The sequence below is a fragment of the Coturnix japonica genome, chromosome 9, assembly GCF_001577835.2.
Source record: "Coturnix japonica isolate 7356 chromosome 9, Coturnix japonica 2.1, whole genome shotgun sequence".
In the NCBI taxonomy this organism is placed as follows: domain Eukaryota; kingdom Metazoa; phylum Chordata; class Aves; order Galliformes; family Phasianidae; genus Coturnix; species Coturnix japonica.
The window spans coordinates 5,017,079-5,039,216 of NC_029524.1; the positions used below are offsets into that span (position 1 = coordinate 5,017,079).

At 35.8% G+C, this 22,138-nt stretch overlaps 1 protein-coding gene across 1 annotated transcript in view; it reads left to right on the forward strand.

The window, feature by feature from the left end:
- CLSTN2 (calsyntenin 2) overlaps positions 1-22,138 on the forward strand; it is a 275,096-nt gene that overhangs the window by 226,239 nt on the left and 26,719 nt on the right. Inside the window, exons 8-9 of the mRNA XM_015871212.2 lie at positions 92-213; positions 21,365-21,527. Of these exons, the coding sequence (XP_015726698.1) occupies positions 92-213; positions 21,365-21,527 (285 nt within the window). The remainder of the gene's footprint in view (positions 1-91; positions 214-21,364; positions 21,528-22,138) is intronic.

Here is a 22,138-nt window from a genome sequence, read left to right on the forward strand (position 1 = left end):
CTTTTAGATGTGTATTGCTTTGAAACACTTTAACCTAAACAGAAGTGTTGACAGTAGTTCAGCTCACTAATCTTCCTGCACCCTCTTTCAGAGATGAACCGACATCACTATGCCTTGTATGTGCACAACTGCCGATTGGTGTTTCTGTTGCGTAAGGACTTTGATCAAGCTGACACATTCCGCCCTGCAGAGTTCCACTGGAAACTGGATCAGGTACTTGTGGCTTTCTCTTATCTGTAACCAATCCATACCTCCATCTGCTTTAGAAATTATAGAGGATAACCCAAATACCAATGTAATTGTTTGGGGAAATCAGAAGACTACTTCAGTTACATTGCAAATTCCAACTGTTGTGAGACTTTGCTGGGCTCCACAGAGAAAGAGATAAATTAGGTTGGCTGAATCATTCTTTCAGTAAGTTCTTTAATGGAGTCATATTTAACACTAAGTAGAGGTTTATATCCACTGTCAGTGGAGAATCTTGGAGTAGTGACGTTACACGTAGTTCCATAAAAGTTTTCCATTTATCATTAAAAAAAAAAACAAAAAAACCACATAACAATCTACTGTATCAGCACAATGGAAGTGATAGATGTCTTTTCAGTACAGAGTATACTGACATGTGAGGAGCAGTTTTTAATATATTTTTAAGTCTAATCTATGGATTTTCACTTTCATCTGCTATGCTGTATGTAATATCTCATTTTTATGAATAGTATATTGTAAGGAAATTATTATTAAAGAGATAAGAGTTGTCTTTGAAATATTTACCAATTTTAACCAAGATAAGGATCATTTGGATAAAAGAAGACACATCTCATCATCTTGGTATTTTATGTAAGCAAGTTTCTTCATGTCTTTGGGCCCACATTGTAATATCAAAGATCTAGATATAGGAATACTAATTTACCTTCAAAATGCCTATTAAAAGACCATCTGTGTCCTGATTATCGGAAGAACGTGGTGATAAACCATGGGATGATCATCACACATGCTTTTCATATCCATTAACCAGCTTGGAAACAGTTTCTGCTGTATGTGATATGAAATCTTGGTGCCTAGAATGCGATACGTTTGCATTATATCATATTTAAGATTATCAGTCTCAAACAATGTCAGTTCAGAAAATACTGTTCTGAGTGCTAAACTTCATATGGCTGTATAGTAAAGAGCTAAAATCATCAATGGTACTGTGAAGTTTTATGTAAAATATGAGGTTGACTCCAAAAGTAACGCCTCCTGTTTAAAGATGCTGGCCCATCATATCAGGGGCAGCTGTTGGCTGTATGGCAGTAGAGGTTAGACCTCCCAGCAGTATTCCACTACATTTTACTGCCATGTGACAGATGGCAGCAGAGAGGTATTTTGACAAAATGGTGTCTGGCGTGGAAGTGTCAATAAAACAGACACGTTCTCACATCTTGAGTGGAATACCAAATGTCTATTGAAAGAACTCTTGTTTCTGGTGTAAACCCTAAAATTATTTACATCATCTTCTATCTATATGGTCACTATTGTGGTGTAGTCCAGAAACTACTGGATACTTTGTAGAGTTTATCAAAAAGCAGCTTAGCATTCCAATACTGTCTCTTTGATCTCAAAAGGAAAAGAAGTAAGGGCTAGATTTTCAAAAGAAAATTAACTGCTCTGGACTCTTCTGAAAATCCCACCAGTTGGCTTTTTGGCATTTATTTATTTATTTATCATATTTAGATTCTGAAAGACCTTTGGAAATCTCACCCTCAGAACTGTGCACTGTGTCGTGACAAATCTTTCAGATTCCTCAGGGATTTCTGTTTGAAGAAAAGTATGGGAATTAGGCCATAGCTAACTGCTGGACATTCTCTCACAGTCTGCAATGCACTGTGATATGCAGTGCTACAGATCAGGTTGCATACATAACTGTGGAAGACAGCTCATGGTTGGTACCAAGCATGGCTAGAGCAGAGTAAAATGTGGCGGCATACTTCATTGCTGAGTTTGCTTTATGATTGCAACAGCAATTCATAGCTTGTTTTTGCTGAGAGGAATCTTGTGACCTTGGAATAGGGTGAAGCATAAACCAGTGAAATCGTTTATCATCGTTACAGCAGAGTAGTAAAATTTATTATACCAGCTGCTTTGGGCTTTACCAAGCCCACAAAACTACTCATTCTTTCCTGGCACTGACCAAGAATGTGACTTTTTATTACCATTCCAAATTTCACTTCATTCTTTAGATCACATTTTATGGTGCAGAAGCATGTTTCAAACCTTAGTTGCCAAACAGTCATGGCCAAATGCAAGAGGTCATGTACCACTTTATATACCCATACATGAGCAGTGCCACTGAAACTCTGAGATGCAACGCAGCCATAACTGCAATGCACAGCAAGTGTCTGAATCTTTAGGGTTCTTTATGTATGTATCCTTCTCTTATGGACAGATTATGGGTTTTCAGAAAATGGCTGCATTGTACAGCCTCCTCAGGCACACGGGAGATAACAGCATGTGGTAGGTTCTGGTTCAGCTCTGAGCTTTCTGATCTCTCTGCAGCAATATGGCAGGCTTGGAAATAGGGAGCTGGTGAGCTTCACTTACGCTCTTGATCAAGTTTCCATTCAGCCATGAGTGCTGTGTCTAGCTTTTGTCAATTTCCTTGATGAGGATAATATTAATAATGTGGATTTTTGGCAAATGACGTGAAATAGGAGAGCACATTATGGTCAGATACAAATTAATATTATCTCAGTCTATCAGTTAGCAAGCAGAACAGAAATCTCTATATTTTTTTTCCATAAATATAACTTGATTTTGCACTGGGATACTAAAGTCTTTGGTACTGAAACATGCATTAAAATGGAAGAAGAACTTGATCTAGTAATCTCTTTTGATGTTTTGCTCATTAAATTCTTTTTTCTTCTTCTATTTATTATTTATATTGTATTAGATATACATGGTACAACCTCTGTGTAGACAGATGAACTTTAAATGTTGTCCTAAAATTCTTCCATCCGTCTCGTGCAACTCCTCAATTAATGTCTGATATTTTAAAATATATATTATTATGGCTGATAATTACTGAAATTTATGTTGGTAATTTGTTATGGAAAATGACCCTATTAACACCTCCAACACCCTAAGACTGCAGGAGGCCTTTATGGTGGATTTGTCAGTCCTTTATTGTGGATTTGTCAGTCCTCACTACACCTCTTCTCTGTATAATCAAATACTGTTTTCTTATTTACAAATCTCTGGGAATGTATTTAGGAATGACTGCTGCTGGGTAAGACAAATGTTTATGATTTACATGATCTTGAAAAAAGATCAATTTCACTTTTCACAAAGAGCTCAGCTTTTTTAAAGATATTGACTGTCTTATGAAATAGATTTAAGAAACAATTCTTCAAGATTTCGTAGGAATTGATGTCTGTCGGCCATATTGAGCTATTACTAAAATGGTGGGCTTATTTGCTGAAGAAAGTAAAATGTTCCTGAGAGCTGCATTAAACATCTGCAAGGCATGCAAGCCAATGCTTCTCCTGGTGTAAATCTGCCCTGTTCGTTTCAATTTCAGCTACTGCAGGGAATATAAATCTTGGCCATCCTTCAGAACTCACATACGTTCTTTAAGATTAAAGTGAATGCCAGCAGCTTCTAAATAGGATCAGGATAACAGGGCAGTTTGTGAATTCAATGCCACCAATTAGAAATGAAGTCTTAAAAATGTGCTTGGATCTGTGAGCACAACAGAGCGAGGAAACAAAGCTGCAAAATTTAACGTCAACCACAACCTTATGTTAAAACTGAGTGTAAATCCATTTATATTTCAGAAGTTTGGAAGTAGAAAACAGGAATCCTTTTGTATGAATAATTTCATGCCTTAAAAGCTTGTTTTACTTTGGAGCCACATATTCTTTGTGAATATGAGATGAAACCTACGGAATCTTTCTTGGCAGGCAGAAGCAGGAACTTCATTGGATTTTGGGATCATGGAGTCATAGAATGGTTTTGGTTGGAAGGGACATTAAAGCCTGTCTTGTTCCAACGCTCTGCTATGGGCAAGGACACCTCCCACTAGTTCAGGCTGCCCTGGTCCCCATTCATCATGGCCTTGAGTGTTTCCAGAGATAAGACACCTGCAGCTTCTCTGGGCAGCCTGTTAGAGTGCTTTAATGCTCTCCAAGCAAAGAATTTATTTCTTATGCCTGATATAAACCTACTGTCTTTTAGTTTAAAGCCTCTCGTTCTGTCACTGCACTTCCTAGCAGAGTCCCTCCCCAGATTTCCTGGCCTTTGTAAGGCCTGAACAGACCCCTCACTTCTCCAGGCTGACCAACCCCAGCTCTCAGCCCCACTCCATAGGAGAGGTACTCCAGCCCTCTGAGCATCCTCATAGCTTCCCCTGGACCTACTCCCACAGCTCCATGCCCTTCTTGTGCTGGGTGCTTTAGAGCTGAACACAGCACTGCAGGTTTTGGACTTAGAGTAGGGCGGAAGTTTCATTATTTCTACAGCAACTTTAATATTAAAATTTCAACTTTACCGGATCATAATTTCTGGAAATATACTGACTTGCTTTAGTATTATTGATATCTGTAATATTTTTATTGTTGGTTTGTTGGCTGTTATTTTTTTTCTACATACTTAAGTCATAAAAATCAAGTTCCAAAAATCTCATCACTATGACATATCTGTTGCAATATGTCTCATTATTGTATTATAGCATCCCTTCTGACTTTTTTAAGTATCCATATAGCAGCCGATTAAGATCCCATCAACTCCAGTTTATTCACTCATTATTAAGAAATACACAAATTAGTTGGATGATGATAGTGCAGTTCTTTCAAGCCAGTACCAGTCACAATGGAGAATTAATAGTATTCAAGACTCTGAAGAATTTTACTGCATTTTTTAAAGCATTTAGTCAAAGTCCAGGGTCTTTCTTAGTTATTTTCCAGTAGTAGTGATTGTGTTATTGCAAATAGAGCCTTTTTAATTTCAATTTATTTTACATCAATTAACCTGTGGACTCCGATTTTTTTCCAGAGCTGTCTGTTGTTCTTGTTATAATTGGATACATAGTCTGCATGGTATTTTTTTTTCTTAGCCTAAGTGACCTCAAACTGTTTATCACTGAAGTATCTCTGCTTAGATCATTGGATTTGGATGCACTCCCGAGTTGAGGGTACGCTGTAGTGCCCCACAGCCATTACAGAGACCCCAGCTTTCTTTTTTCTGATTGTTCTGAATCTTCAACTAAATGTGGTTGAATTAATGAACGTTCTTGTATTATCTCCCAGTACTCAGCTAAAGTAAATAGAGAAGTTGGGATTGTAGTTAAAAGTATATTCTAATTCAAACAGAAAATGATGTCATAAAGCTAACTCTAGTGTTTATACACTAGAATATTACAGCGTGGTATCATAGATTTGTAGATATCATAGATAACAGAAAACATCTAGTTTCTTTCAGAAGACTTCTATAAGAGATCTTTCTGCATTTCACACGTGGGTTCTTTGCATTAATGTTCTTCCCCTCCTTGACTATCACTTTCTATTTCAAGAGGACCAGTTGTGTTTTGATTTCAGAAATACACGGCCCTAAGGTGTTACACCAAATACTTATCTGAAAATATTAAGCAGTTATTTCAGGTATTCTGTAATTCAGAGTTTCAGTATTCAATTTAGTAATATTCAATTACTGTAATTGTTTGGATTTAAGGGATCATTTTAGGTAGTTTTACCGTAGGGACTTTTCTTGGAACTTCTCGGAAAAATGAAGAATCAGGACACAGATTTTTATAAAGACTCATAAAATCAAGTAATTTTCTGCTTTCTTACATACTCCTGAACTTGATCTCTGAACATGTTGAGAAACATAGAGGCCCCACAACTTGGAGTAGGTACATCTTTACTCACGACTTTATAGTTTGGGAGACTTGTCCACCTTTTCAGCATTTGGAGGCCTTCTTGGTTCTTGGTATATACATGTACAAGGGTGTCTTAGAATTACCAATCCAAACAACCTTTATCATGTAAGATGATGTGGAGTTCAGTACTTCATTCCTGTTTTAGTTGTAAAATTTTGCTGGCTTCAGATGAAGTACTATTTTATATTTTGCTTGAAAATTTCAAGGAAAGGATAAACATTTGAAAGGATAAATAATGGAAGGATAAAAAAATATGTCCTTAAATTTTCACAATAAATATATCATGTTCTGTTAGAAATGTCTGATTTCCAAATTGAGGAAGGGCTGCTTTTAAGCTTCAGTATGAAAAAGAGAATATATCTGTAAGGGCTACTGCTAACGTTTGTATGGAAAAACTCTTCCTTGAATTTCATGCTTTTAAAAGTCCTGTCCATTAATTTCCTATTTCAGAATACCTCTGCTAAGAGCAAAAATATTTAGATATTTTGTTTAAGGGCATCTTACAATATTTATATATTTTACACTGAAGTAGGAGTTTAATAGAACTGATGTGTGCTCTGCAGTCAGTCTGCATCTGTGCTAAAGGCACGTAGGGTATTTTTCACTGTTTTCTTTTGAAATAGAATCAATTATCAAGATGTAAATTTTATGTTGTTATAATTTCCAAATTTCAGCTTAGCTGGTTGTTTCAGTTGTTATCTTAGAAAACTAAATGAAGGAATTACATTGGTTCATCCAGACAGTCAACTGACGTATATATTGATAGACACTAGGAATAATTATTATCTTTAAATTAGCAGAGTATGAAACCTGTTGACTTAATGTAATACTGGCACCTCAACCCCATGCCTAAAATTTGAGAATCAGAAAGCAAACAATTCTTTGTTAGTTAGCCAGGAAAAAAAAAGCCAACTTTAAATCTTTTATGTATTTTTTCCAATAATAATTAATTTTAAATAAAGGACTGTTTCATTGTGCTCTGGGAATGCACAGTGAATACGCTAGTTATAGGAAGTTAGTTATTAATTTGTACTGCCAATACTGTTGTCCTCTTAACCTAAGCAGCAATGGGATTGCTATCTGAATAACAAGAGACAGGTGTAAGCTGCTGTGCACCTGAGGGGAGCACACAGCCTCATGCTGTTTGATAGTCTGCTTGCCCCAGAGAATGGCCTTTTCTATTATAATAAATCCAACTGTGATTTTGCTACAAGAGTTTGAGTGTAAATGTGATTTCTCACGTTTGCATGTAAAGATGTGCATCGCCTTCACATCCTTCAGGCATGTTTTATCATCACTGGGAAACATGATATTCAAATGTTTACAGGAGCTTCAGAATCTAAAGCTACAATGTGAGAGAATGAAAAGTAGTAAATGAAAAACTAACACTTAAAGGCTATGATTCAGAAGAGGCTTTGTCATGCTTAAATAGTAAGAGCAAATAGAGGAGAAAAATGAAATCTCAGCAGCAGATAGAAATCTCCAGATATCTCTAGGTACAGAGGAGTTGCATATCCAATTTTGGCATATATTCTTGCAATTTTTTTTGCCTTTTTTTTGGTTTTCTTTAAGTAAAAGGCAAACCCAATAATGTTTCCAAAAATAAGAGCAACTTTTATGTTGTAGTAATAGTTCCATCTTCCCCCCCCCCCCCCCCCATTAACATGCATGTCTATTATGTATTAACCAAGGTAGAAGGAAAGTGTTAACATGAACTTCATTTACATAAAGTTTTCTGAGCAGAGTAATCAAAAACTCAGCTATCTCATGTTATTTTTGTTATAGCATAAAAGAAAGGATTGAGCAAAGAAAACAAGTCAATTTCTTTCCTGTGCAATAATATAAAGTATCTTCTTCTTGGGGGTTCTACAGTGGACATTAATAACAAAGCATAGAAAATAATCACAGGCCTCTGGGAAGTAAAGCAAATTATGAGAAATTACTATAATAGTATACAGTTATCATTCATTAATTTTTCAAATGTTCTTTAGTTGCTGTACAAATAAAGACACTTCTGATCTCAGTTTCATTATTCAGAAGGAGGAGGAAAAGCTAAAAGGTCATACAACCAAAATTGTCTCTTGTTATGCACACAGTTCCTGCAGTGTACCCTGGTATGGACTTTGTATGTTTCCACTTACCTTTTAGAGATATCTACATTTGTAGTGTTGGATGGGGTTTATGGCCATGTATATTCACTTTCTCCTGCATAGACAAATTGCTGACTAGAATTAATTTTATTCAACAGTGCACGGACATAATTACTTTCTGGTATCTCATCTGAAGAATACTTACTGCTGTATGATCATTTCATAGTCTTATTTATTTATTTATTGCTTTATCCCTGTGTATACTTAATCTGTTTTATAAACTTGTTTTTACACTCAGCATACTGTATTTGTACAGGATGTGAGCGTATTCCAGTCCCTGAGTGGAATGTAGCCACAAACACTAAAATAGTGCTGTTGATCCTGAATTGATGAGTACTTCACAAAAGAGAGCACTGCAAATTCAATGTAATCCTCTCCTTGAAGGAGCAGTATATTTCAAAAAGCCTGAAGCTGGCTCCTGGGTCTGACTGAGAGTGTTAGAGGGGAGCAAAGTAGCAGAAAAACAATGGGATACATTAAGTAGTAGGATCTCATATAAGAGATAAGTACAGATAGAGTTTCAGTTATTGCTGTGAAAACCTAAAAATAATGAAAGAAATACTGGGAGATAGTTCTGGAAGAACCAGTCCTCCCATATCCAACAACAGTATTTTTATCGTAGGAAGATGTCTTTAATCCAAGAGCCACTTTAACATCAGCAAAGCAGTGCTTCAAAGGGAAAATTTCATCCAGCTCAACTGTGAATAAATGTTTGATCTTTTAGATAATTACTTTAATGATATCTATAAAACTTTTAGGGTTTGTGCAACACTGAAAATTCATTCCCACAGTCTATTTGTTTCATGTCCCTGATGTGAACCCAAAGTATTCTGGGATACTGGCCCTCAGTGCTATTTCGCTTCCTCACATAAAAGCACTAAGAACATACTTGTAATTAGTACTAAAAGAAAGCTATCTGCTGGATGAATAACATTCCCTGGCAAAGTCACAAATATAGCTGATACCTAATTACCTATGAGTAGTATATAACATATAATCAATCTTTCTAAAAGACGCCAGCTATGTAATTAAAGGCCCAGCAGCTACCATTTAAGTAAAGAGACTGCACATAATATTTGGGTTGTGTAATTTCCTCACTCGTCTTTGAGTATAAATACAGAAACAACCATTCTTCACTTCATAGAAATAATGAAGGTAGCAAATTATATCTCATTGCTACCTTTCATCCGCTATAAAAACAAAATAACATCTGCTTTTCTCTGTATTATGTCCTAATTATCTACTGGAACTGAAGAAAATACAACACTAGTCTGTAGGGGGAAGGAGTCTGTATTATGCATCTTTCTGCAGTTTTAGCTACCTCAATCACAGACTACAGCAATATTCAGAATTATTATAATAGTTGGCTCCCATATGCCTAGCACTAAGTGATTCTCTGGAGATATTCTATCAGCATGAGAGTTGTGTTAGAGCGGGAGTTCCTTTATCTATGTTTTGCACTGCACGCCTTCAACAGGGTAAGAATCTTCCAAGTAAATTCCCCTTTCCCAAAATGTGGAACTCATAAAATGATGTTCAATGAATGTGTCAACTCCATCTTCCTTTGGTGAGCACCTTTAGAGCAAAGCAGTGTCAGTGCTTTCTTCAGAGACAGCAAGACTTTGAAGTGAGATTTGCCAGGTGGTGAAAAACGTTCAGAACCAATTATACCATTTCCAGCAACAGAGAAGTCACGAGATCCAGGGAGTTTTGGTGAGCTTAACTTCTGTGTGCAGACAACCCAATCTAGGAGTTTTAGGACTTAATGCTTGGTGGTTGAGAACTGAGCTATTAAGACATTCATCATATGAATGAAAAGTTACACGTGGTACTTTCTGTGCATGTGGAATAGATACAAGCAGTCTACTGCTTTGGTCTGAGAGAGCAAGTGATGCATGTAGGTAGGAATATGTAGGGAGGAGAAGAAGAGAAAAAAGAGGTCTTCTCATAATTGTTTTTGCAGCTGAACCCTGGTGTTTCATCTCAAAAGCAAACAAACCATGACCAGCCTGTTTGCTTTGTCTCCTGATTGCAGTTTGCATTAATCATGTTCTGCACCCTCAAAACGTCACTGAGCAACTGAGCATTACAAGCTTGTGTTTCTTCACACACCAACAGTAAGGGAAGAGTAAGTCATCCTGTTTTGAACTATAACAGCCTACCTTTTTTTTCTCAGTGCAGCTTCCTTCTTCACAGCAAGAAAAAAACATCCTGAGTTATTGAATATCCCTCAGGAATAGGGCCAGAATGCTCAGATACCTGAAATCTCAGGCCTTGGAGCAGCAGGCAGTTGAGATCCCTAACTGAAACTTAACCTTTAACATGGATTTTGGTACTTATTACATTTTAAAAATAACTGCATATAAATATTTGAATGGTAATTGCAGATAGTAAAGATCTGATTTGTCTTAGGATAATTTACTCTTCTTAAATTGTTACTGGCTGAAAAGTATTACTTTGGTTATACTGAAAAATATTTCCTTGGTTTTCTAGTAAATAATAGATGTTTCAAGAGGTTAGTTGGACTTGTAAACCAAGTTTACTATTTCATTGTGTAGTTCGTGAGTAGGATCTCTTTTATGGGTCATACTTATTTTTAAATCCATGGAGCATTTAGTAATAAGTTCTCTTTACAGAAATACAGAACAGACAGAATCTCTGTATGTATCATCTCAGCGGAGCACAGATTCCAGGGATCATGGAAGGTGTTTTAAATTCCAAGTCAACAGAAAAATGGGGTCTTGCAAGTGAAACAGCACAGTATTGATATATCCTGTCTCAAGGTGGGAATAAGCTCACAGACCAAATGTTTGTTTTAACAGTTTTCAGTGGCAGTTTGCTGAAAAGAGACCATGTGTTCAATTTTGCTTATACATCATATTTATGAAGGACACAGTGATAATGTAGGAGTGGAAGACTAGTACAATTAGGGCTTCATGTACATGAGTTATTCCAAATATTTTTGGTCACTTTTAATTGATGTGTACATGATCGATATGTGTGTCCAAAGGGAGACTATAAGAAAGAAGATGAGAGACTTCAGCAGGGTCTGTTGTGATTGAGAAGGGGGTAAATGGTTTCAAAATAAAAGAGAGCAGATTTAGACTGGATAAGAAGAAATTTTTTACCGTATTGGTGTTGAGGCACTGTCAGGGGTGCCCAGAGAGGTGGTGGATGCCCCATCCTCAGAGACATTCAAGGTTAGGCTGGACCAGGCTCTGAGCACCTGATGCAGCTGTAGGTGTCCCTGTTCATTGCAGGGTAGTTGAAACAGATGGTCTTTAAGAGGCCCTTCCAGTTCAAGTGATTCTATGATCTTTTGGAAACAAAACAGCTTTGTAAAGAAATTAGTCAGAATTCAAAACTGGACTTAAAAGCTTAGATCAAGTAATGTCATCAGATTGTAGATTTCAGTCTATGAAACACATTGGGTGATTGGGTTATTTCTGTTAAGTAGGGGGTCAAAGGATCTCTTGGGTTTTGTGATTTTTCTTCTTAATGTTTCTCTTATTTGTGAAGTGGTAATAATGTGTTCTGTTTGGCAATAATTCTCAGAGGCATTCTCTCCCTAAAGTATTTCCATTTGTTTAATCTCTGATCGTATATATTAAATGCATAAAAATACATATATAGGCGATGTAACACATTGTTTTCTATTATTTGAATTTAAGAGGCATTCAACAAGAAAGTCATACTGACATATCATAATGTAGTATCTGCAATATAAATAAACAGAAAATTTTATATAAACCCTTAAAGGTGGCAGAAGAAAATTAAGCTTGCAGTATATATTCTGGCTAGGCTGTTGGATTTTGTTGTTATTGTTTTAGTGTTGCTGTTGTCCTCAGACTTCATTTTTTGCAGAAGTTTGTTACCATGTTTCATTATCAGGAAGTGCATTCACCTCAGACTATTGATCGCTCTTTCCATTTAGAAAGAAACGGTTTCAAACCCTGATAGGACCACGAAGTATTTTATTGAGCCTGACAACCTGTAACAATTCATGGCAGGAGGTATAATGCTTCATTCTTTCCCAGTGTCTGTAGCTCTAGATTTCTAAGGACAAACCCATGCTGACAGTGAACACGCTGTATTTCAGAGGCAAAGTTCTGTGCTTCATCCCTGAAAGTTTCATTTATTGTTTTATACATACAAGTAGCTTGTGTGGAATGTTCATACGGACTGTAAGTAAATATCAGTAAACATTATATTCACTGCTATATCTCAGAGCACCTTACAGAGATCACTGGTGAATCTGTCTGCCTTTAAAATGGGAAATGTTTTGGAAGCAGCGTGTGTGTGTCCTATGGTGCTTTCAGTCTGTGTTGAAAAAACATGCATGTGTTGTATGATCTTTTGAATACATTTATTAATAGGTGTAATTCAAATTCCCATCAGTAAAATTCACAGCACTTGTTCACTTGAGGGCAAGAGGGACACAGCGCTAAACTGTAATGACCAGGAGAAATGTAGGTACTGGTGAGAAATAATCGAGGAGTTGCTTCATGATCTTGTGTGTTTTTCTTACAGGGTCTTTTTAACAGCTTACACAAACTGCTTTACATTATCTTAACTCCCAAGACTTTTCTAATATGTAACCGAAGGATTATCAACAATTTTATTTAATAATATAGATAACATTAAAGAGTTTTCTTAGTAATGTTTCACTTCAATGATTTATTTTCAATTTTAGTCTAAGTTATTTCATGTTTATTTTTAGAACTTTTGTGTGTATTTTTGAATGTCTTTGATTTTGGATCACTTTTTATTTATCTTTGGATAGTTTCCTTTTTTTTTTTTTTAAAGCAGTTTTTTAATTGATCTGTTTTTATACAAGCTGTGAAGGCAATGACAAGTCTTTAATACTAGAATAAGAGTCTCACTGCTGGTAGAATACTGCAGGTTGGTATAAGGAAATATTCTTGTTGATTTTACAATATGGCTGAGGTTTATTCATTTTCCTGATTATCCCATGTTGACATTGTAACAATAATATTCTCTTATTTGTAAATACTTGGAAATCCATAACTGTTCTGCAAACGTGTTTTCAAATTTATTTGACTGTAGGTTGTAACAAGTAAAAACAAAGCCTTGTGTGCATGCATGCCTAGGCGTATTGATATGAACTGTACATACATACATGTTTATAAATGAGTTAGAAAGTTTGGAACTATTGAATTGTTTTTAACTTGTTCTTTCCCTTCCATCATCTCTCAGTCTTAAGCTATGAAGATGTCTTTTAATTTGTGTACTTTGTTTTGTTGGCTTTGTTGCAGTTTTTTTATTGCTTCTTTTTCTTCAGTAATTGAATAGAAATTTTCCACTCCTTTCAGCTTTATGCTTGATGGTTTGGTTCCAGATGATTCCAGTGTCATATGTAGTTGAAATAAAGTTGACTTCATTAAATAGAGCAGTAATAGAGTGGATATTTTGATTACCAAAGAATACTGTGGTGAAAGACAGTGCTTAGCCTGGCACAATGCCAGTAGCACAGAGGAGACTCAGAAATCTCTCTGGCAAAGAGGTCAGTGCTACAATTAGCATCATCCCTCCAGCATATGGGGCAGGTAGTTTAGACAAATCCAGATAATAAATATGGGAAAATTCAGAGTCAGATGTATACTTGGCTCTTTTAAATTGAGGATGATGCATAGTTCAGATTAAAACTTAGTCATGGTAATAAAATACTTGTCCCAGTTGCTACTGTGACAGCAGTGGTTTTGTTCATGCCCTTCTTTAGGTAAGAGCCATTTGTTCTGTTAAACCTCAAAATAAAATACACCACAAACTTCTGCTAGATTCCATCATTTATCTCAGGAAAACCAAAGATGAAAATATGTCTTGCCTCTGTAAGTCTGGTACTAAATACAGGCTCCCCTCTCTTAAGTGCTTGCTTTTTCATTCTTCTTGTGTGTACACAGAGGGGAAAAAAGGCTGTGGAGAGATGGAAAAGGCATCCTCATATTTGTCACTGCAGGATAAATTGGCATTTCTGTTAAAATGCAGCAGTATGTTTGCTATGCGAACATCAGTAGCTCTAAAGAAGAATACTTAATAATCACATTATGTAACTAATTGGTTTTCAAGCAATTGTTAGTCCTGAGGTATTTCTCAGTAGCTATAATTCGTTAAAGGATGGTGCTTCCCTCACCAAATGTTCTAAATGTTGTAATGGACATCCACATTTCACTCTTTGACAGGTCCAGTAAACAACACTGCATAATAAATATGAGAGTTCAAGGTATTTTAACACACTCTACTAATATTTTCTTAAAGGTAGCAAAATGTTATGGTTGTTTCCTACACTCTGTGGTTTATTTATTTATTTATTTATTTTTTAAGAGAAAGTAAATATCTAAACTGTATGAATTTTAAGCAGAAGAAAACGCATGGGCCAGACTGAGTAAAGAGCTGAAAAACTGACTTTGGAAGGTATCAGGTAGATGCTTGTTTGCATACAGCATTCACCTAAACAGGCTGCTTCTGAAACCCCTTACTTTTATACTCAGTGCTTTGTACTGATTATTTTATATTGAAACAACTTGTTTCGTAAGTTATGCAAAAATATCGTTTTGTAAAATCAATATTAAATTATATTGTCTTTAAAGTTAGTGAGATGGTATCTTCATCTTTGTTTAGCTTCCTCAATAAGGTTCCAATATAGTGACATTTGGAGAGAACTTTTAGAGGTGTTGTTGACAGGGTTTCATGTTGTTTGTCTATGGCATGTAGATTTGGTGCCTCATTTTGAGGTTCTAACTTGCTCCACTGTCTATGGAGTCTTGAGAATTCGTCTGCCTCTTGTCCAACTTAATAAACCCCCAGGAGATGACATGCAACCAAAGATAGGGAATGCAAGCTGCATTCTAATTTCCTGACTGAAATTCCAATGAAAAAGCAATAACTTGCTTAGCAGTGGCAGAAGGAGCAAAGCAGTCTCTCTTTTACCTCCTTTCTGGTAAATGTACCTCTGACACTTGGTTGAGCTTCTGGAAAGAAGGGATTCACCTGTACAATGTTCAGCATCCTTTATTCTACAACCAGTCACAGCCTTTACATTTCAGAATTACATGACAATAAGATGCAAATATTGGAAGAAATGCTGTGTTGAAGTCTCTAAGAAATGATAATAAGCAGTAAATTTTAAACAAATATAGAAAAATGTTTATTTCGTGTTCAAAATTTATGAATTTATATGAAGCTGACATAACATCATCACGTGTATTATAGAAATCCAAGCTCCAATACAGATAGTTAGTTATGAAAAGCTTCTTCATGTAGTACAAATTACATTACCGCTAACAACTGTACGAGTGGTGCTCAAGTCTCATAGCATAAAAGCACTAGTCCACAGCAAAGCAATCTGTTGCTTTTTCTCTCTTTGCTGCCTGCCACCAGCTGTCAGAATGTCAGAACTTGTTCAGAGATGCAATGTGATCAAGTCTGAGCAGAACTCTTCAAGATCCAAACTGCAGTTTTTATATGGAGGCTGAGTCTGCAGCAGTATTCTTATGAACAAAAGCAGTGAACTTGGAAATTGTGATTCCACCTCATAATCCGTCATCTGTTAATTTAAATTGTGAGAATATAATGATTCCTTTTTCTTGTTTGTTTTTTTTTTCCTACATGCAATATATTTTCCTTCCATCCTGCCTTAACTTGTGCATGCATTCTTTTATCTAGTGCCAGTTCAGAATCAGGGCATACTAGTTTTACAGAGTGAAAAAAGTGTAATGTGAAACAGCTGCTGAAGAATAGATGTAGAAGGGGAAACCCGAAGAGATGATTTTTTAAAAACCCAGTACATAATGTGAGAATTGTAGAGCTTTATTTAGAATGTTCAGAAGAGGCTGTGGAGTTATTAGGGGTTGTTGTGGAGTTATTAGCTGTTTGCAGTCTGAACAGCTCCACTCAGTGGTCAAGATTACACCGGCTCTTTTCCTCAAATGTTCAAATCCTTCTGACTTCTGCAGTGTGAAATTAAAGAAAGCCAGCATATCTGGATGTTAAAATTTAATGGCAGAGGGAGAACAGGCAGATAAGGCCTAATGCACAGAGCCTATTACTGGGGCAGAATAAATAACGCTACAAGAGATAGCAATTTATATTGCTAAATGAATCTGATCAGTCTGTTTGTACTTTGCTTTTGTTTATTTCCAACAGCTTTTCCCCAAAATGAGTAGTAAGCTTGCTGATTATACTGTAGGATAAAGGCAACTTGAAAGCAAATTTTGACTGTAAAACCAGCATATTCACAACAGAAATGTATTTGTGTTCATTGTATTACAAAATACGTATCCCAGGTATCCGGTTAACTAAGCACATCCTGAATACTGAATTACATGCTTGCAGCCTACACCAGGATATTTATAGCATTGTATCTTGTGGTGATGGGGAGGAAAAAAAGAAAAAGAAAAAAGACAAATCATAAGGTTCTTATAGGCAATGAGAAAAGAAAGTCAACTGTACAACTTATTTTCCTATATCCCTTAATCAGTTTTTGCAGATAGCTGTGCTATTGAATTTAAAGCAAATATATACTAAAAAAACTCAAGAGAGCAGTGGAATTATAGCAAAAGCAATGCCATAAGATAATTTCTTTCTTTTTTTCTCAGACTAAAGTGCCATAGTAGCATTAGTTTGTGGATGAGAATTAACAGCAGGGAAACAGTTTATATTCTAGATGACTTTCTAATGTAACAGTAGAAGGTTCACTGAACAACATTTTTCAAGTTCCCATTCATCAGAGACAGAAGCTACAAACACCAGAGTGGGAAAGGAGAAAGCCTTGTCTGTGCTCACCTCTGGACTGCCTTCATGCCAAACTCATTGATTTGAATAATCAATGAATTGATTATTATGAAACTCATAATAAACAGACTACGTAAAGCACTTAGGAAATTTTATTTTCATTTGACGTACATAAATGTACAACATTTTCCTGAAGAAAAAGGAAAAAAACCAACTTATGCAGATGTGCATAATGTTTGAGCTTTGACTGGTAATCCACTGCCACATTTCCAAGTTAGTGGCTTGGTTTTCCTTTTCACACTTTTGTTCTTATATTAATGTGATTCCTTAAGCTGCAATGAAGCTGTCCTGAGGAATCTTTCTATCTGTTACCTTTGAGCTCTCTGTTTATATTCAGTTCAGTGTTTTATGCGCATTGCTGTAAAAATATGATCTTGTTTCCATCCAGAAACACTGAAACCATTTAATGCTTCTTTGATGTCACAAAAAAAAAAAAAGGCAAGTGACAAGATCTGTAAACTTTTACATAGCTCCTTCAGAAATGATTATTTATTGATAAGAATTCAATTGTGAATTAATTAATCCCAAAGTTTAATGGAATTAATGCGTAGAATTTCTCCATTATAAGAAAAAGGGAGGAGGAAAATTAAATACTTTCACAATTTNTATTGATAAGAATTCAATTGTGAATTAATTAATCCCAAAGTTTAATGGAATTAATGCGTAGAATTTCTCCATTATAAGAAAAAGGGAGGAGGAAATTTATTCACTTTCAATATGTTAAACTCTGTGTTAGCAGATGTAAAACACCTCCAGGCTGACAGAAATGAAAGATCTCAGATTGGTTTCACCAGCCCAGTTGTTGGCAATGACTGCAACATTCCCATTAACTAACAACCTTCTTTTCATTTTATTGCACAGAAGTCACTGTCAGCAGTTCACTTCTTCTTCAGCCCAAGTGCACAACTCAGGTTCCCTAGCACCATTAACGTTTCCAATGGCATTTAACTTTTGAACATGAGCATCATCACAACAGTACTAACGTTCTCGCCTAACTTTTGCTTTGGCAAATAGGTTCTTTTGTGTTTGTTTGCTTGTTTAATTTTCTCCTTTATGTCTAAAGTATGTTTGCAACAAATTGCCATGATTGAATTAAACCAATAATTTGGGATTCTGATATAGAATGTGAAGCAGATCTGAAATGAATGCACAGATTGTTGTATTTTTGAGACTATCTAGACTTCCATTTATCAACAATGACATAAAGGCAGAACATCTAATCTTTGCATGAAAGAAGTACAGACTTAAAATAAAGCTTCCTAGATTTGATAGATTGAATGGAAATAATAACTGCTTTCTCAGCTCTGAAAGAATAAACCCAAAACAGGCACTAAGTAGCACTGGCAGGGTGTATGCAGCTAATTGTGTGGCTGAACTTATTGTCTGCTGAACATAACTGACAAAAGTAAAAGGAGCTTTTAGGAAGCTACTCAGAGGTTTGTGAATGTTTGCTGTTGATATGAGGCACTAGAGCACTTCTTGAAGAACAGGCTCTCTGAGTATCTAGCCAAACAGATGCCCCAGGTGAGCTAAGCAAGGCTAAAAAACATATCTGAGCTGTAAAGGGCATGTTCTCATGTGTGCATATCTGTTCCTTATGTATAATGTCATAAAAGTGATGCTTTGTAGACCAAGGAGCTCTTTCCAGTTGCCACGTGCTTCTCAGACCAGAGTAGTTTGATTTTGCTCCATTCCTGAGCATTCCAATATAAAGGAGAAAAAAAAACAAAGAGCTTTCATGTCTTAAGAAAATTTCTTCACACACTGTTGTATCTGTTCATAAAACCGTATTCCAGTGTAATGGTTTGTAGTCATCACTAAGACTTCAAGATGTTTAATTGACCGTGATATGATTAATATGGGTAGAGGCAGACTAAAACAATGAAGTGATTAGACCAGCTTAGCAATCCAGCAGTCTTCAAAAGCCAAGCTTACTCATCTGTAATTTTATCTCATTAGGATAGCTTTGCAAATAAGACTTTTTTTAATGAAGATCTTTCTTGAGATGCCTATAATGTCTTTATTTGCCAAGTTAGTATATTTTATCATTTTATTTTCATGGCTTTACTGATGTCATATTACATTATGTTGCTTCATGCAGAAATACTGGCGTTCTATGTTAACAAGGTGAATAAGGCGTCTAAAATGACGGCATAACAGATTACACACCACAATTATTTGTTTCTAATTTTGTTGCTTGTACAAAACAGTACCTGCTGCTCAGTGGCTGTGATGAATTCCAGAGTCTCTTAAATGATTCTGCTGCTGTCTTGTAAAAAATTTGCTTTAATGCTGGGACTCAGTAAAGGCGCTTGAAGATAGTATGGGGGAATATAATTGTATCTGAGTACCTAAGTTGCATTGTGATCATATGAGAATTAATAACCGAGCAGGTTGTGTGCTTTTCAAATCAGTGAGGAAGCTGAGATTTTTAAATGCCTAAATTCTCATTTAAAAAAGAAAACAACAACAACTTGTATTTAAGTGTTAAAATTCACGGAAAAATACACAAGTAACAGTTTAAAGAGTTCATCAAGCTGTCTGTAATTGCTGAATCGTATGTTCCAAAATGTATCAGAAGAAATCAAAGTGGACGATGTGCTTCTGGAGGTGTGCGTTTTTCTTGGAAGCACTGGAGACCTGTTGTTATACTCTTAAATTGTGGAGACTGTGCAATCCTGTATTTCTAGACACATTTTCTCTAGAAAAATGTCACTACCTTATTGGTCAGTCATTAGAATAATCAGACCTGCTATGCATTACTAAGCTTTTTATGTATATGATGGCAACAAATGTTTTTTGATGCTATTAAGATGCTCTATGCTTAAATATGAGGATTGCTTGCTCTCATGGCATGTTCCAACTGATGCAGTTTAAGGCAACAAGTAAGAAATACTCTGAGATGGTTCTCTGAAAAATGTGAAGTATTAACCCCTGTCGTTTTTATCACATGAGGTCTCTCAAACGCAGACACATCATTTGTTCTGTTTTATATAAAATGGCTGGCACGTGGGGCTATGATGAATCACATTCTAATGATCAGGTCAGGAAACTTGGTGAGCTGTTTTAACTTGAAAGACAGAACTGCATATCATATTCACAATTGCTGTTTCTTAGATAAAGTTTTCAGTCTTCCAATTTATTTACTTTCAATTTTGGTTTCAGCTCATTTAACCTTCAGAAAATATCTGTGCTGTCTACTGCTTGCACCAGGAAGACTCTAGCAGCCAGTTTGTTGCATTTATCTCTTACTGTGGATCTGTGATGTCTGCAGTAATAAATGCATCCATTTGAAATAGAATTTAAGTTCTTGTTTAAGTGTCTTCTGGAACAAAACATTCGCTTTTGCTTCCAAAGGGCAAGATATTGCAGGAAATAGCACGTAACCTGGCCAAGGACAGCTTTATGCTTAAACATCACTTTTCTGCTTGCCTCCATGAAAACAGCAAGGATATCTGCATTCAAGCACTTCAGTTTCTTAATACATCAGAACAAATATCTCTGCAGAACTGAAAGCAGCATGACTGCAACTATCATTTAATTTCTAAAAACATACCTCTGTCCTACCAATTTGCTGTGATTTATTTATTTGAACTTTTAAATCTGAAAGGTACAACAAAGGAGAAAAAAGAATTGGATTAGTGTTGGTATTTGCATGCCAGGCTTCTGTCTTCAGAGGCAACAATTCAGCTAGCAAAGAAAATGTGACAGTCTTGCAGTAATCCCTGGTTGTCCTGCTCAGAAATTCTTGTGAGATTTGACACTGATATCCTCACCGTGGAAGTGCAGTGAAGCTGTGGCTGCTGCTTTTCAAAACTGATGTGTATAAACGTAACCATATGGATCCTCATTTTGCAGAATATTGGGGGAAAAAACAGACTGAAATAAGAAGCATGGAGAAGATTTGGGTTGCCTGCCTGAGGCTGCTTGAACTCAGTTCATATGTGTGTGTACAGAGCATAACAGAAATCCTAGCATTGAAAAGGACTTTCTAAATACCAGTGAAGTAGTTAATAACAGTCGATGAATCATAGCATTGGTAATAATTAATTAATTAATCTAGTATCTAAGTGCTAAGTATTTTCTTAAATTGAAGCTAAAAAGGACCTCCAGTAACTGCCAAAACATACACACCTTTTACATGCAATTTTGCATTCTGAAAAGTTGATATATTAGGAGATTAATTTTATGTATTAACAAAAGCAAAAATACAGAGCAAAGAAATAACCTTCTTGTTTGTTTCATCCATGCCTTGTTCTCAAAGAGTGTGCTTTAAAATGCCTTTTTTACCTGATATATTTTGTATGTATAATGTATGCATTTATCACATGGTTTTATACTTTCATTATTTTTAACAATGTATAAATTGCAATAAATGGTTTTTTCTGAGTGCAATTTATAATCTGTTCAGTTATAAAAGTGAATGGGGTATCAAAATTAGTTACCAGTCAGTAAATGCTAATTAATCTTTCTCTTATGTTCTGTCTTTCAGATTTGTGATAAAGAATGGCATTACTATGTTGTCAATGTTGACTTTCCTGTTGTTACCTTATACATGGATGGAACAACATATGAACCTTACCTTGTGACCAACGATTGGCCTATCCACCCTTCACACATAGCCATGCAGCTGACAGTTGGTGCTTGCTGGCAAGGTAACATGGCAGTAGATTGTAGTATTTTGAATTCATGATGGAATCTCATTTGTCTTACTGCTTGAATAGTGAAATAGTTACTAAAGGCATTATGGTATACAAGGAAAAGTAAATCCAGATTGACAATTGATTAAGTCCAAGGATAAAAACAGGTAAGATATAAGCAAGCTTTGCGATTCCACCATCTAAAGAAGCGTTGAATCCAGTTTATATACTTAATATGGAATATCTTCATCTTTATCTTTTGACTTCACTATTTTTAATTACTTGCTTTAATGTCCAACTTTAAGCAAACTGTCTAAATAATAGTATAAAGTGCAACTCCACTTATATCCTTCTTTCAATCTCTCCATGATATTTTTGTGGATGTTTTCACTACTTATGGACCAATCCCGTACTCTTCACATAGAATCACCAAGGGTGGAAAAGATCTCTAAGATCATCCAGTCCAACCATCCACCAACTGACAACATTTCCCACTAAACCATGTCCTTAGTGCAATGTCTAAATGTTTCTTGAACTTCTCCAGGGACGGTGATTCCACCACACTGTGGTGTATTACCAGTAATTCCACTGCTTTAATTGGTTCACTCTGCTACAGACCAGATATA